The sequence below is a fragment of the Asparagus officinalis genome, chromosome 8 (genome assembly GCF_001876935.1).
Source record: "Asparagus officinalis chromosome 8, Aspof.V1, whole genome shotgun sequence".
NCBI lineage: Eukaryota > Viridiplantae > Streptophyta > Magnoliopsida > Asparagales > Asparagaceae > Asparagus > Asparagus officinalis.
The window spans coordinates 111141197-111157336 of record NC_033801.1 but is presented as its reverse complement, the minus strand read 5'-3'; the positions used below and the strand labels follow the sequence as shown (position 1 = coordinate 111157336).

At 36.7% G+C, this 16140-nt stretch overlaps 1 protein-coding gene across 2 annotated transcripts in view; it reads right to left on the bottom strand.

Annotated features, from left to right (window-relative positions):
* LOC109820001 overlaps positions 1–15803 on the bottom strand; it is a 25184-nt gene extending 9381 nt beyond the window's left edge. Inside the window, exon 1 of one of the 2 annotated variants that reach the window (XM_020386033.1) lies at positions 15360–15803. In XM_020386033.1, the coding sequence (XP_020241622.1) occupies positions 15360–15677 (318 nt within the window). In that variant the 5' untranslated portion in view covers positions 15678–15803. The remainder of the gene's footprint in view (positions 1–15359) is intronic. The other variant, XM_020386034.1, reaches the window with a different exon arrangement.

Genomic DNA, 16140 nt, shown 5'->3' with positions numbered 1-16140 from the left:
GGAGAGAGAGGTTGCCACGTGGCAACCACTCTCTCTCCACTGGCTCTAAAAAGAGTCATTATTGCTAACCAAAAAATTATTTAAAAAAAGATTGTGCGTGATGTCCTTCGAATTAAAACTAGTCAACAATAACAGCTCTTTTTAGAAAAAGAGTCATTCTTAGGCCTAGCCATTGTTGTTTACCGAAATTATTAAAAATATATTAAATTCTCTCCCTTTAATCCAAATTCTCATCTCCTACTACAATGTCTACTCTCATCTCCCTCTCTCTAGCGTTTTTAATCTCTCAAGTTACGGAGCGCAACTCTTCTTTCAGTTCCAGGTGCTATTCCGGAGCTGCCGACAATTCATCAGGTGCTTACACTTCTTCCCCCTCCACACTTACACCGAAGTCAGCAGTGTTCCTCGTCATCATACTCCACCGGATTTACACCATATGCCCAATCTTATTCTAGATTTGTACTGGTCCAATCTTTCTGGCTTTATGGTAGATTATAGTAGTAGTACACCCTACACTTCTTCATATACTAGTGGTAGTGGGGCGGACCCTTCTTTCCTTTACCCCCTCCTTATTCATCTTATCAACAACTATTAGCTTCATCCTCACCCATGCGCACACAAACACAGTTTACTTTTTTTCTGATTCACCGCAAGATCATAATACACAAGTTAAAACAAAGAACAAAACCCCCAAATCTACAACCACCAACCCCAAAAAAGAGCCAAAACATCGTGGGTGTGGAAACACTTTATACAAGTAGAAAAAGATGATAAAAAAAAGGCACAATGTAACTATTGTAAACAAAATTATGATCATGGAAGCACTTATGGTACCAGTGTTCTAGATAAACACTATCAATCAAAACATGCAAAAGGTCATGGTTTAGCTACTAATCAAGCACAAATTGTAGCCGAGTCTGGTACACTAACCAATTGGAGGGCTAAACCCGGGTTTGCTAAGTATGCTTTAGCTAGTTTTATTTTTTAGGCGGGAATTTGCTTGGTCTAGTCGCAAAAATGATGCTTTGATAGAATTTATTTAGACCTTTTTTGCTTCTAATTTCAAAAAAAATAGTAGGCAAACAATTACAACAGAAATAAAATCTTGTTTTGCAGATCACCGAAGTGTTTTGAAAACAATGCTCACTACTGATGCTAGAAGAGTTTCTTTAACTTCTAATATTTTGCAAGCTTTGACTTTGGTTCATTATTTATGTGTTACTGCTCATTTCATTGATGAAAACTAGACTTTGCGAAAACGTATGATATCTTTCAATGGTTTTGAGCAAAAACATACTGCTACAAATGTTTCTAATGCTACTTTTGCTACTTGTCAAAATTATGAAATTGAAAATAAAATATTTTCTATATCTTTCGATAATGGTAGTGAAAATATTGCTGCTATTAAACATTTCATTGAGGTTTTAAATCTAGTTTTAGATGGTAAACTTTTTCATGTACCATGCATTTTTCATTTAATCAACTTGTGTGCACAAGTTGGGCTGAAAGTATTAGACAAATATGTTGGTAAATTATATAAAATATTACATTTATGAAAGCTAGTTCATCTAGGAGAAGAAACTTTAAGAATTTTGATAAACAACTTGGTTTAGCAAAAAGGCTTCTTTAATTGGATGTGTCAATACGCTGGAATTCTAGTTATTACATGATTAATCTTTGCATTCCTTATAAAAAAGTAACTCAATGTTTTGAAATGAATGAAAAGTGTCCGTATATGTACATAACTTAGGAGTGGATTGCTTATGTGATTTTTTGTAAATTTTTGAAAATTTTGAGGTTGCAATAAAAGCATTATTTGGAATTTACAATCCCACAATTAATTTAGTTTTTTATCATCTTACTGAAATTTCTAACTTGCTTATGACGTACAGAAATCATGCTGAGCTTTTTTATGCTATTTGTCAAATGGAACTAAAACTCAAGAAAATTTTTGAATAGATACCTAACTTATTTTATCTAGCTGCGAAAATGGATCCTATGACTTATAGTTATTAATCTAAAGTATTTGATAACTACTTTTTTTTATAATATGCAATACGGTCATGATATTGATGCAAAACTCTTTATTAACAAAATGCTAGAGACAATTTATTCATTATATAGCTCTGAAGTATCACCTCATTCTACAGATGCTTAAATGGTACTACCGCCAACATCTTCCAGCACAGGTAGTTGAAGTTTGAGAAGTGGAACGAGTGCAACAACAAGAACGAGATTCTTTAGGTGAACGTGGATCTAATGAACTTACTTCATTTTTTAATAGTCTCAGAGTTGATGCAGGTGATAATGATGATGAGCTTTGGGAAAGTTATGACATTCTCGGATGGTGGAAAACACAATGGTAACAATCTCTTGTGCTTTACATCATGGCATGTGATATATTAACACCTCTGGAGTCTACAGTTGCATCTGAGAGTACTTTTTTCTATATGTGGTAGAGAACATACAGATCAGAGGAGCCGATTGACGCCAGTGCACTTGGAGATGACTATATGCTTGAAGGATTGGTTTGACGCAGAAAGACAGAAGCAAGGAATATCTTTATTTGAAGAAAAATTTGAAGAAAATAATGCTGATAAGCGAGGAAGCAAGTTCAACATTCGTACAACTCAAATATGATGAAGACACCAAACCATAGAAGATATGTAGTCTATCACTATCATTTTAGAAAATGTTGCAAAATGCTTCAAAAAATTATTTGTAATAAAATATTCTGTTTTGCTCCAATGTATTTTGAAATTTGAATGATTGTGTGAACTTATTATATTATTTTATGAAATTTTTCTTCCATTTATATTTCCTCATTTCTTGTAATTGTTACACTTGTATTACATTATTATCAAATATTAGTTTTTACGTAACTCAAAACAATACTAGTGTGGGAAAAAATGAAAGAACAAAAAAAGGGGAAAAAGCAATGAATTTTTTGAAGTTCACCAGTCCCATGATGAGCATGGTCGAGCCTAGAGGGGGCCAGCAGGGGCAGTGGCCCCAGCGTTATAATTTTTTAATAGTACATATAGCATAATGTTAATCAAAAGTAGTAAACTTCACCCAGTGATCAAATGGGTAAGACTTAGTGGGGTCTATACAAAGCTCTCAGTCCCTTCTTTATTTCCAATTACCCATGACTTCTAAGAGGATAGACTATAGCTGAAAAAGGTTTTGTTTTTGAAAACCAGATCCCACGACAAACTAAAAAGTATTAAGTTTTGTTTGTGAACTCCTCCTTTGACCTCCTCAAATGCCATTTTTATGCAAAAAAAAAAAATTCTACGCTTCTATTCCACATGCATTAGGCTATTTCTCAATTAAGCTCTTTTAGGATTATTTAGTATTGTTTCTCTAATGTCTCTCAATAAATTATCTAGGTTTTGTTTCTTTACATTGTGAAAATTATAACTTTTGAATGCAATTAGATATTTAGGTTTTGTGAAAAATATGTTGTTTCTATAATACTTGTCAATTAGGTACTTTGATTAATATTATCCACTAAACTACAATTTCAATTGGAGTATTTTCTAAAAAATGTAATTTTATTTAATTCTATAATTTTTCTACTTTATTATTTATCACAACCCCTTATGTTTTTTTACAATACCACACAAATCATATGATGTATAATACTATAATTATATTTAAAAATGTCATCATAAATAAATGCATTTATGTTATGCAAGTATTGAAATAGAAACTCATTTTTTGTCCATAAACATCTAACGTGAATGATATAAATTGTAAATACAGCATGGGTAAATGGTCCAAAGTTGGTGGACTTTTCAAAAGAAAAATCAATAATAATAAAACTAATGCGATAACTTCTAGTCAAAATCCTTAATCTTCATTTGTATAAAGGGGTGTTTGGTTCACCCTATATTAGCAGTATGAATAGAAATTGGATTTGACAGGGGTATTATTGTAAAAAAAAGTAATCTGGTGGTATCCTATTATTATGTTTGGTTCACAACAAGTTTATAGATTAGGGTTTCTATAAAGTTGAGAATGGTGGGGGTCTTTATAGAAACCAATTCAGAGGGCTTTGGCTGAAATTGAGATAAAAAACTGACACCTTGTATTATCTTGGATTAAAAAACCCAAGTTCTCTCAGATTCATTTCTTTTTCGAATGACGCCACACAACAAAACCCTAGAATCATTCTCCCTTTCTCCCGCTAATCTCCTCCCACCTCTTCTCTTTCCTGTTTTCGCCTCACCTACCTTGGCCATTCCGAGTAGATCTGATGATTCGCCCTTTGAAAACGCAAATGGATCTGACGATCCTCATTTTTTATTACCAATTTTGAGATTTGATTATGATTTTCGATCTGGGCATTTAAGCTTTCAGTTTTATTCTTGTGATTTGTGGCTTCGATTTTGAGGTATAATTTCTAGTCAGAAGTCAAGGGGTGCATTTGATTTTGAGCTTCGTTCTTCGATTTCGACCTTCAATTTCGACCTTCGATCCCAAGCTTCGATTTTGCGCTTTGATTGGAAGGTTTAATTTTTCAGCCCTGATTTTGAGCTTTGGTAGTCGAACTTTGATCTCCTTAATTGCAACAGTGCCTTTGCAATCGGAGGTATAAATCAATAATCCATTTTTTTTTTTAAATTCATATTTGATCATGGATGGTTATTCATCATGGATGCTTTGGGAGTTGAACTTTGATTTTTTTACATGCTAGTTGCTCTTTACATGCTAATAATCTATTATAAATTTTGTTGGTTTCGGTTGATTACCTGCTAGTATAGCTTCTGTTGGAGCTTGTGATGCTCCTTGTTGGTTTTTGTTGGTTTCGATTGATAAATTGTTGGAGCTTGTGGTGCTCTTTATTTGGTTTTGTTGGTTTCAGTTGATTACCTGCTAGTATAGCTTCTGTTGGAGCTTGTGATGCTCCTTGTCCATTTCGATTGAGTAGTTGCTGGAGCTTGTGATGCTCCCTGTCCATTTTGTTGTTGGTTTTTGTTGGTTTCGAATGATTAAATGATATATCATATATTGTTCCTTGTTAGTTTTTGTTAGTTTCAGTTTATTATCTGCTGGAACTTGTGATGCTCCATAGTTAATATTTGGCATTGATGATTGTCTTTTACTGAGAATGCGATCTAACTTATAGTGTTTATGTCCAAATGAAGCAATCTATGATGAGAATGCAACCTATATTGAATCGGCAATGTCTAGGTGAGGCAATCCATTATTAGAATGCAATCTACAATATGTAGAAAATCGGTATCGAATGGTTCAAAGTGTTGAAAAATGTAAAAATTCAGCGACCTGGGTGTGGTGCGTGCCACACCCGGGTGTGGCAGAAGTTATCGCGCGTCGTGCGGAAGCGTGCTCGCAAACCAAACGAGTCGGCGAGCAATGAGAGAAGAACCAAAACCAAACACGAGTGCAATCCACCAAAATAACGGCCAAAATCACACAAACACAAATGAGAGAAGAACCAAAACCAAACACGAGTGCAATCCACCAAAATAACGGCCAAAATCACACAAACACAGAGATATACGTGGTTCAAACCAAACACGAGTGCAATCCACCAAAATAACGGCCAAAATCACACAAACACAGAGATATACGTGGTTCAACAATTGTCTACATCCACGGGAAGAGGATGGGGAGATTTTACTATATGGAGGAGAATTACAATGGGTTACAACTCACACAAACTCTCAAATATAACCTACCCAAAGATCTCAAGTCCCTCATAATATCTTCCTCTCACAGTGCTCAAAACAATGCTAATTCTCTGGTTATCTCTTCTCCTAAACCGTAGAAAGACGTGTGTTTCTATTTATAACAAAACTCAATCTAAAACAGGAAGGGAATCAGAAATGCGTCTGTTATACTCGGGTGTGGCACGCACCACACCCCTGAATTATAGCAGACAGCTTCTGCCACACCCGGATGTGGCACGCACTACACCCAGGCTACTGAATTTTCACGTTTTTCAACACTTTGAACAATTCGACGTCGTTTTCTACAATTCTCCACATCAGCAAAATGTTTTCAAAACTGAGTCGACACCAATATGAACACCAATGCGTCGTATCACCAAATCCGGCTGTACTAATGTGGTTGCCTACGTAACCCCTCTCCCAATGGATCAAGGCCCTCGTAGTTCATCCAAACGGTCTCAAAAGGCCTCAACAATCATGAATTTATAATAAGTTTCTATAATGATCGAACTTATTGCTCGGAACCACCTTCGTGAGCATATCCGCTGGATTATCTTTTGTGTGAATCTTCATAAGCTTCACATCCCCATCTTCAAGAACATCCCGAACGAAGTGATAACAAATGTCAATATGCTTCGTCCGTGCATGGAAAACCTGATTCTTCGCCAAATAAATAGCACTTATGCTATCACAATAAATAGTGATGGATCGCTACGAAACACCAAGATCCTCCAAAAGTCCTCGAAACCAAATCGCCTCCTTAACAGCCTCCGTAATCACCATATACTCTGCCTCCGTCGTCGACAAAGTCATCGTAAACTGCAAGGTGCATCTCCAACACATCGGCGCATGGGTCAAAGTGAACACATATACCACCGTCAATCAGCGTTTATCCAAATCTCCAACGTAGTCTGAATCTACGTATCTAATACATAGCTACTCACCGCTAGTGTCCCCCTCAAAAACCAAATCAACGTTGAGAGTACCTTGAATGTCCCTCCAAATCTATCTCACAGCATCCTAATGATCCGAACCCGGATCGTGCATGTATCTCAAAACCATGTCACTGCCTATGATAAATTCGGTCTTATACAAACCATAGCATACATCAAACTTCCTACTGCGCTCGTATTTGGAGTCTTCTATATCAACTCTCTATCTTCAACTGTTTTTGTGAAAGGTTAGCTGAAAGCTTCAAAATGGCTCCCAATGGTACACTAACTGGCTTCGTCTTCATACTCACATTAAATCGTTGTAGCACCTTCTTCAAATAAACCACTTGTGCTAAATAAATTCTGCTCCTATCTCTGTCTCTGCCGATCTCCATCCCCAACATGTGTTTCTCTTTACCCAAATCCTTTATCTCGAACTCTTTCGAAAGTTGTACATTTAACTCATCTATAGCGGATCTGAAAATAGAAGCAACCAACATGTCATCGACATAAAGCAATAAATAAATGTACGCACCTCCTGACGACTTATGATAGTACACGTAAGGATCAAACTGGCTCCTAATATACAAATGACCGAGCATAAACTCATCGAATCGTCTATACCATTGTCACGGAGATTGCTTCAATCCGTATAGCAATTTTTTAATCTGTAAATCAATTTCTCCTTCCCTGCAGCTCGAAACCCCAATGGCTGAGTCATATAGATTTTCTCATCAAGATCACCATGAAGAAATGTTATTTTCACATCCAATTAATCCAATTCCAAACTATATTATGCCACCAAAGCTAGCAAGATCCGAATCAAAGAGTGTTTCACTACCGGAGAAAAGACCTTATTGTAATCAATATCTTCTTCCTATGCATAACCCTTCGCTACTAACATAGCTTTGAATCTCATCAGAGTGCCTTCAATGCCCTCCTTCTTCATATACACTCATTTGCAACCAATAGCCTTCCGCCCTTTTGGAAACTCAACAAGCTCCCATGTGTCGTTCTTCTGAAGAGATTTTATCTCCTCCCGCATAGCTTCCTGTCACAAATCAGCCTCTAAACTCTGCTTAGCTCTCTGAATGTAGTAGGAACCATTACATCGACACTCTCCACCGAAAGTGCATAAGCAATGACTGTATTAGTATACCTAGTTGGCAACTGTATATCTCTCATGGGTCTCCGAACCGTAATTGAATCATGAATCTGAGTCGTCGGTCCCTGATTTTGCTCTGTTGAACCTGTATCCTCAAAATTATCGTTATGCTCGCCTGGAGTCACCTCAGTCGGTACTCTAATGGATACGGGACCATCTGGACACTGTGGAGATGCATCAATCTCCACCACCTGTGATATCTCCTCTGTCGAAATGCTCTTCACCTGATGAGAGCTAGGAAGCTTCAAGATCAAAGCCTCATTGAAAGTGACGTCTTTACTCAGCACAATCTTCTTATCAACTGGATCCTAAGTCTTATATCATTTCACATCACGCTTGAATCCAACAAATATATTCTTTCTAACTCAATGTTTTAATTTATCAGTCTTCACATGATAAAATGCAGGGCATCCAAATACCTTGAGCTGATCATAATCACGTGTTGGCTCTCCCGACCACATCTTCATAGAGGTTTTTTCCTCAATCGCAGATGAATGAAGCCTATTAATAAGGTGACTCGCATATGAAAGTGTCTTAGCCTAAAAGATCTTCTCCAAACCACTCTACGATAACAAACATCGGACCTTCTCCAGTAAAGACCGATTCAATCTTTCTGCCACCCCATTCTGCTACGACGTATGACTAACTGTGAAGTGTCTCTCTATGCTCTCGTCTCGACATAGCTGCTGAAAGGGGTCTGAAGTGTACTCGTCGTCGTTGTCGGATCTTAACGTCTTGATCTTTTTTTCAGTCTATAATCTTTTCTTCCACACCACAAATAACTCTAGGACTTCATTTTTATGCTTTATTGTATACACTCAACAATGCCTAGAATACTCATCCAAAAACATGACGAATCAATATCGACCACCAAATGATGTCGTCTTGATGGGACCCCAAACATCTGTGTGCACGTAATCTAAGATGTTCGTCGTCCTATGTACGGCTGTCCCGAACTTCACATTTGTCTTCTTGCCAAGAACACAATGTTCACAGAATTCAATCTTTCCACTTCTCACAGAATTCAATTTTTTCACTCTTGACTCCCTTCAATAGCCTCTGCTTGCACGACGCTTGTAGTAATTTTTCACCTGTGTGTCCCAATCTGTAGTGCTAAAGTCTTCTCGCGTCCGCCTCTAAAACAGCTGAAGCTACATGGCCAATATCGATGCTCCCTTTCAATTAGTAAAGATTTCTACTGCGGACTTCATCACTATCAAAGATTCATTAGTAACTTTTGCTACATCGTTCTCAAAAGTCAAATTGAATCCCTTTGCCTCCAAAGCTCTAACGAAAATAAAATTCTTCTTCAATTGAGGAACAAATCACTTTATTCAGCTCTCGAACAACTCCATCGTGTATCAGAATCATGACTGTATCTATCCCACAAATACCACATGATTGATCATTTCTCATGACTATCACGCCCCCATCGATATTCTAGAAAGATACAAACCAATCTCTCTGAAGAGTCACATAATAAGTAGCACCAGAATCCAGCATTCAATCCGATGCATCCGCATAATTAACCTCTGCAATGATCAATAGAGAAAGTATGAATCGTCGGAATCGTTACCACTCTTAGTAACATTCACCTCATTGGCCTTCGGGTCCTTCTTGCTATTCTCCTTCTCTCTAAGTTTCGGGCAATCTCTCTTCTAATGTCCTTATTTTTTACAGAAAGCACAATGATTCTTCGCTAATTGGTAGTGGCCCCTTGACTTTGACCTGCTTCGATTATCACCTCTTGGATTGGGACTCCTTCCTCTCGTCGACAAGACCTCTCCTGAAGTGCTAGCTCTAGAAGTCTCTTTGTCCTTCCTCCTCAGATCGTAATTCGTCAACGTATTAGTCACTTCATTATAGGTGAAGAAAGATCTACCGTTCAACAAAGTGAGCATGAATGTATCATACTCCTCATCGGGTAAGGAGCCTAACAAATTAATCGCCTTGTACTCATCTGTTATCTTCTCATCAACGTTCGCCAAGTCAGACAACTTTGTGTAGTTGTTCACATGATCCGCAAGTGAGGTACTCTTAGACATCTGGAATCTAAACAATCTTCGCAGTAAGTACAAACGATTCTCAACACTCTTCGTAAGGTACTTATTGTTGAGAATCTCCCACATCTTCATCGCAAACGTCACACCAATCACATCATACTTTAATTCTTGTTCCAAACAAGATTAGATTACCCCACAAATGTTTTGATTCATCTTGTCCCATACCGCCTCATCATACTTCGGTGGCCTCTTATGGACCATAATGGTCTCTTCTAAATTTTGAACATTCAATGCATCTTGCACATCACTCATCCACAAACCAAAGTTAATTTTACCGTCATACTTCATCACACTGATCTTCGTATTTTAAAGTACAATCTGAACTGTACTCGTCATAGCCTTGCTGCTTACATCAACTTCTTCTCTCATTGCTTGTAAACTCTAAATTGTAAAGAAAATTTTGAACTTGATAGAATTGACAAATTACCCAACTAAACCCTAGATAGGGTTCCAACACGATCTCCTAGCCACACGAGAAAAGTGAAATCTTCCAATAGCAACTCTACAATGCCATCTCCATCGAAGCCTAGATCTCTAAGAACCAAGCTTCCAATAGCGAAGCTTCCTCCACCAAATGCAAAACCCTAGATCTAAAAATCTGAGCTCTGACACCACTTATCGCGTGTCGTGCGGAAGCGTGCTCGCAAACCAAACGAGTCGACGAGCGATGAGAGAAGAACCAAAACCAAACACGAGTACAATCCACCAAAATAACGGTCAAAATCACACAAACACAGAGATATACGTGGTTCGGCAATTGTTTACGTCCACGGGAAGAGGATGGAGAGATTTCACTAAATGAAGGAGAATTACAACGAGTTACAACTCACACAAACTCTCAAATATAACCCTAACCAAAGATCTCAACTCCCTCACAATATCTCCCTCTCAAAGTGCTCAAAACAATGTTAATTCTCTGGTAATCTCTTTTCCTAAACCCTAAAACGACGTATTTTTATTTATAACAAAACACAATCCAAAACAGGTTAGGAATCAAAAAAAGCATCTGCCACACCCCGGGTGTGGTATGCATCACCCCCCTTAATTGTAGCAGACAGCTTCTATCATACCCGGGTGTGGTACGCATCACACCCTTGAATTGTAGCAGACAACTTCTGTCACACCTGGGTGTGGCACGCACCACACTCAGGCTACTGAATTTTCACGTTTTTCAACACTTTGAACAATTCAACGTCGTTTTCTACACAATAAACCTATAAGTTGTAGGTGTGGCATTCAATTTTGACAAAATGACTTATTTCTGAGCCATATAATATCAACTAGATTTGTAATGATAGTTTACTCAATTCTAATAAATTTTTTCGTTACAATATCAATAGTTTTTGTAAGTACAAGTATATGACATGCGGTTTACAATAATTAAAATAATACAAAATATCACTACTAAAATTGCAAAAAAAAATCCAAGCTAAGAGTTGTTTTTCGACAAGCTTCAATTTTTTCTTCAGCCTCTTTGATTTTAAAAAATATTTATCTCCAAACTTGTTTTCTTTAACAAATTGATTTTCCTTGGTTACTTATTTCTCCTCCTTCGTGAGCCCATTTAAAAAATTTGCATTCTTGATTTGGGTATTTTGCACACCCTCAATAATACCTCCCCTTATTTTACCATACTTTGCATACTTTCATGGGTGTTTGGAGATTGCAATCGCACCAAACTTTAAAATTTTGAGGGCATTCTTTTGATATCATATTGATGGAGAAGATGAAACTTGCCAACCATGAGAGTTTGATATGACAGTAAGAATGAGGGATACATTAGCACCATGAGCCCTCAATCCAATTTATAGCCTCTAAGGCCTTAGAACTAGCCGTTGGAGTCATGATTTTTTCGGTTTTGAATTTTGGCAAACGGATAAGATTACCCTAACTTCTTACTTATTCATATTTTGTCCACTAGTGAGTGGTAAGTTTATCTATGGTGTTGTCATCCATTTATCCCAAAAAAAATTCATTCCAAACCAAACAAAGAATAGGAATTGAAGGGTTTCTATAAAATTGGATTCTATATTTTCATGTTATGGAACAAACATAAAAGGTAAAAAAAAGGGATTTCAAAGCATTCTATGATAACAAAAAATTATCCTTAAAATTTTTGTAGATTAAGGGGCTGTTTGGTTTGCTTAAAAGGTCCAAGGAAAACCATTTGTGGGCCTGACACCACCTACACCTTGGATTTTTTTATTCTCTCATTTCTTTTCGTCGCTTTGGCTCTCTAGGGTTGTAAAAGAGAAACGCCGCTGAAAACGCCGCCACCTCAGATTTTTTTCTCTCCCCGATTTCCTTCCCGAACCGAGAGAAATCGAGGAAAACCCTAACCGCCTCTGACAAGTGCCCACTTGATTCTCTCGGTGATTTTTTTCGCGACGCTAGGGTTACCTCCTCGCCTCTCTCCCGCCATAAATCTCCCGCAATTTCTTGTTCGCCGTCTTCTTGTTCGCCATCTTCGTCTTTCTCCTGGATTTCTCTCGTCGGCTTTTGCGTCGCTGAAATTGAGGTATAAACTTCAATAAACTCTAGATCTGAAATATCTTTCAAAGTTACTGTTTGTGTTCGTCACTGTCTTCTGAAATTACTTCGTCGCCTGGATGTTGAGATCTGAAATTCGTCATTATTCTGTGTCGTACATGCTAAAAATGCTAAATTATGGAATAAATACCTCTCATTGGGTCATTAATTTGCAATTTTAGATAATCAAGAATGGTAGAAGGCTAGTTAATTTACTATGTTTCCTGATGTTGAATACATGTGTTCAGTTTTGTGTTCACTTTAGTGTTCAAGTGTTCGGCAAGATTTGTTGATTTTTATACTATTTGTGGGTGTTCAATTTAGGCTATGATGATTGTCAGTTTTTCTGAGATTAGCAACCTGTAATATCTATTGATATTGCACTAGATGGCTGACAATGATGCTATTGAACAAGTTCTGAGCCCACAGTCATAATTTGCATATACATGTGGCTCTTTGGGGGTGTTCTAATTTTCATTTTGATCTTTGATTTTTACATATAATCAGCTTGTTATATTTTTTATAGGTTTCATAAGAATTTGTGTACATATGACCAGTTTTTGTGCACTGTTTGTGTTTAGCCCCTTGGTATTTTCTTGAGACTGTTTTGGGCAGACATTTTTTGTTAGTGTTGTTGGTTGGTTGATGTTATTGGTTGGTTGGTTGGTTGCTGATTATATGTGCTCTGGATTGTTGGTTGGTGTTGTTGGTTGGTGTTGTTGGTTGGTGTAGTTGGTTGGTTGGTTGGTGTTGTTGGTTGGTTATTGGTTGGTGTTTCCTGGTTGGTTCATATTTGGTGAGATTATTGGGCAGACTGTTTTGGTGTTTCTTGATTCATTGTTGGTTAGTGTTTCCTGATCAGTAATGTTCAGTTTTCCTGATTCATTTTCCTTCAGCTGTGTTTCCTGATGCTAATTACATGCGTTCAGTTTTGTGTTCACTTTAGTGTTCAGGTGTTCGGTAAGATTTGTTAATTTTGATACTGTTTGTGGGTGCTCAATTTAGGCTATGATGATTGTCAGTTTTTCTAAGATTAGCAATCTGAAATATCTGTTGATATTGCACTGGATGGCTAACGATGATGATATTAAACAAGTTCTAAGCTCACAGCCATAATTTGCATATACATGTGGTTGTTTGTGGTTGTTCCAATTTTTGTTTCGATCTTTGACTTTTACATATAATCAGGTTGTTTATATGTTTTTTTATAGGTTTCATAAGAATTTTTGGCTAATTCAGGTACGTATTTCATAAATTTATGAATAATCATATTATTACAGGTCTCGTTTATTTTTTTCTTGGAAAACAGGTTTCGTGTGATTTTTTTCATCTCAAACAGGTATATTTCAAGTCAAATCAGGTACGCAGTTCATAGCAATTGATTCATGTTATTTCAGGTTTCATATGATTTTGTTAAGACAAATAGATATTTACAATGAATTCGAGATATTATAATTTGTTCATGTTACATTCACACTTTTAAATGATTAAGATTATCTCCCATGAATAAATTTGTCTATAGTGGGGGGTAATCTTATCATGGTGATCATAATNTACACACTTCAAAACCAACCAAACAGAAGAAAAGTGAGAAATATCAAATCAACAAAGTTTTCTTTTTTTTTCCATGCAAACCAAACACAAGAAAAGTCAATACAATGGTTTCCCACCAAATTTTATGTCCGAACCAAACCAAAATAATTTACTTCTTGAAAAAGTTAGAAAACTCAAAACTTGTGTTTCTTTACATGGAATTGCATTTTCCTGTATATAGGAAACGAACCAAACAGCCCCTAAGAAGGAATCCATAGAAAACACTATTTTCCTAATGCGCTATTCATTCTCGTAGTAGATGAACCAACACCCCCTGCAAATCTTAACCGCCCCCCCCTCCCCCAAAAAAAGTCTTTTGCGGCAGCTTGTCCTGTACCCTGAGGTCATCTCCAACCACTCTCCAAAATGGGGATCCCTCCAAATTTGGAGAGTGAATCCTCTCTAAATTACTATTCAACTTTCATTATTTACAATTTTGACACTTTTAACTATTTAATTTCTTGAAAATTACCACTTCGCCATAATTCTTAGTAATTTAAATTAGATGTTTAATTTTAAGTAAATATAGTTAAAATTTATTAATCTAATATTTGAAATCATTATATATTTGGAAAGGTCTCGTTGAGATCTTTAAAATGAAACTAAGATTAATTTATATAATGACCTGAAGGAATTTTAATTGTCTGTTATCATATTTTATGTTTGAGGTTTATGATTGCGACCTATGGTATGTTGTATTAGAGGTTTATGTTTGCTTCATTGTTCTATCGATGTATGCTTTGTTATTGTTATTTCAGATTTTATTTTTTTAATATGTTGTATTGCATTATTAATATTGGGTTCATTTTAAAGCTATCGTCGATACCTTTCTAATGTTATAATTTTTTCCCAGATAAATTATTAAAAATAAAATTATTAATATAAAATATATCTAACATTATTAATTTATATGGCTTTATTTGACAAAATAAATAAAAAATATATTTAGAGAGTGTGGGTTGGAGCAACTCTCTAAATTCCACTCTTTAAATTGGAATATTCCTATAATATTCTAATTTGGATATTCTAATTTGAAGAGTGGAATTTGGAGAGTAGGGTTGGAGATGCTATGACAGACAAATGAGACTCGTCTCATCTCGTGACGAGACGGGTCACGTGACCAAGCAAATGAATTCACCTCATACAAATACACAACCTGATGAATCTGGATTCGTACGAGATACGGGACGAATAAACCCGTTAGCCATGCCTAATGGGAATGATCATTCCATTTCCATCCATTCCCGCGTACCAAAAAAACAAGGCATTTGATCTTAAAGACCCATGTCTACCTCTCAATGACGGGGAAATTTTCATAAATTAATTAAAAATAAAAACAAAAAAAAATAGGAAAAAATGAAAGGGGTCAGATACATACAGGAGCATAAGGAAGAAGGAAAAGCCAAAGAATGTAAGCGGCCTCTGCGGCCCAAAGGCCCACCTGCTGAGCCCTTCTAACTACTTCGGCTTGCTCATCCGAGACTCCACCGCTGCCGGCGCTGTTCTTATCTTGGGCCCGGCGTTGAATTGGGCCTCTCAAGTTCAATGCCCGGCTATTGGTTTTGTTGCTATTGTTATAGTGAAATTGGGTATTGTTTATATTGAGAATTGGAGAGGGGATTTGATGAGGAGGAGGAGGAGGAAGAAGACGGAACGGTTTGATGTAGCTGGTAGATAGTAGCAATCTCCATGCCATTCTCTCTCTCTCTCTCTCTCTCTCTCTCTCTCAAATTTCAATTGAGATGACGAAGAGGAGTAGATAGTGAGCAGTAGTCGGGTCTCGTGGTGGTACTTCCTGCGGGCCGCACCCAAAGGGACTCGTGGCCTGGCGGCTGTCTCTTGTTCATAGATTACAGCAAGGGGTGCAAACAGATCGGGTACCAGTTTGGTATGAGACTTATTATATTTGTACCCGTTTTCTAAAAACATATACAATATGTTCACATTCGGTTAAAAGGAAGAAGTCGTATGCATATCTGCAAATAATAATAATAATAATAATTAATAAAATAAACGGATATAGTTCAGGTACTAGGGAAAGGGATGTGGATGCAATTGTAGATATGATCAGATACTTGGCAGACAACTATACATCATATATAAGAGGATATCACATATGTATTGATCTATTTTGGCCCAAGTAGATAAAACATGATTTG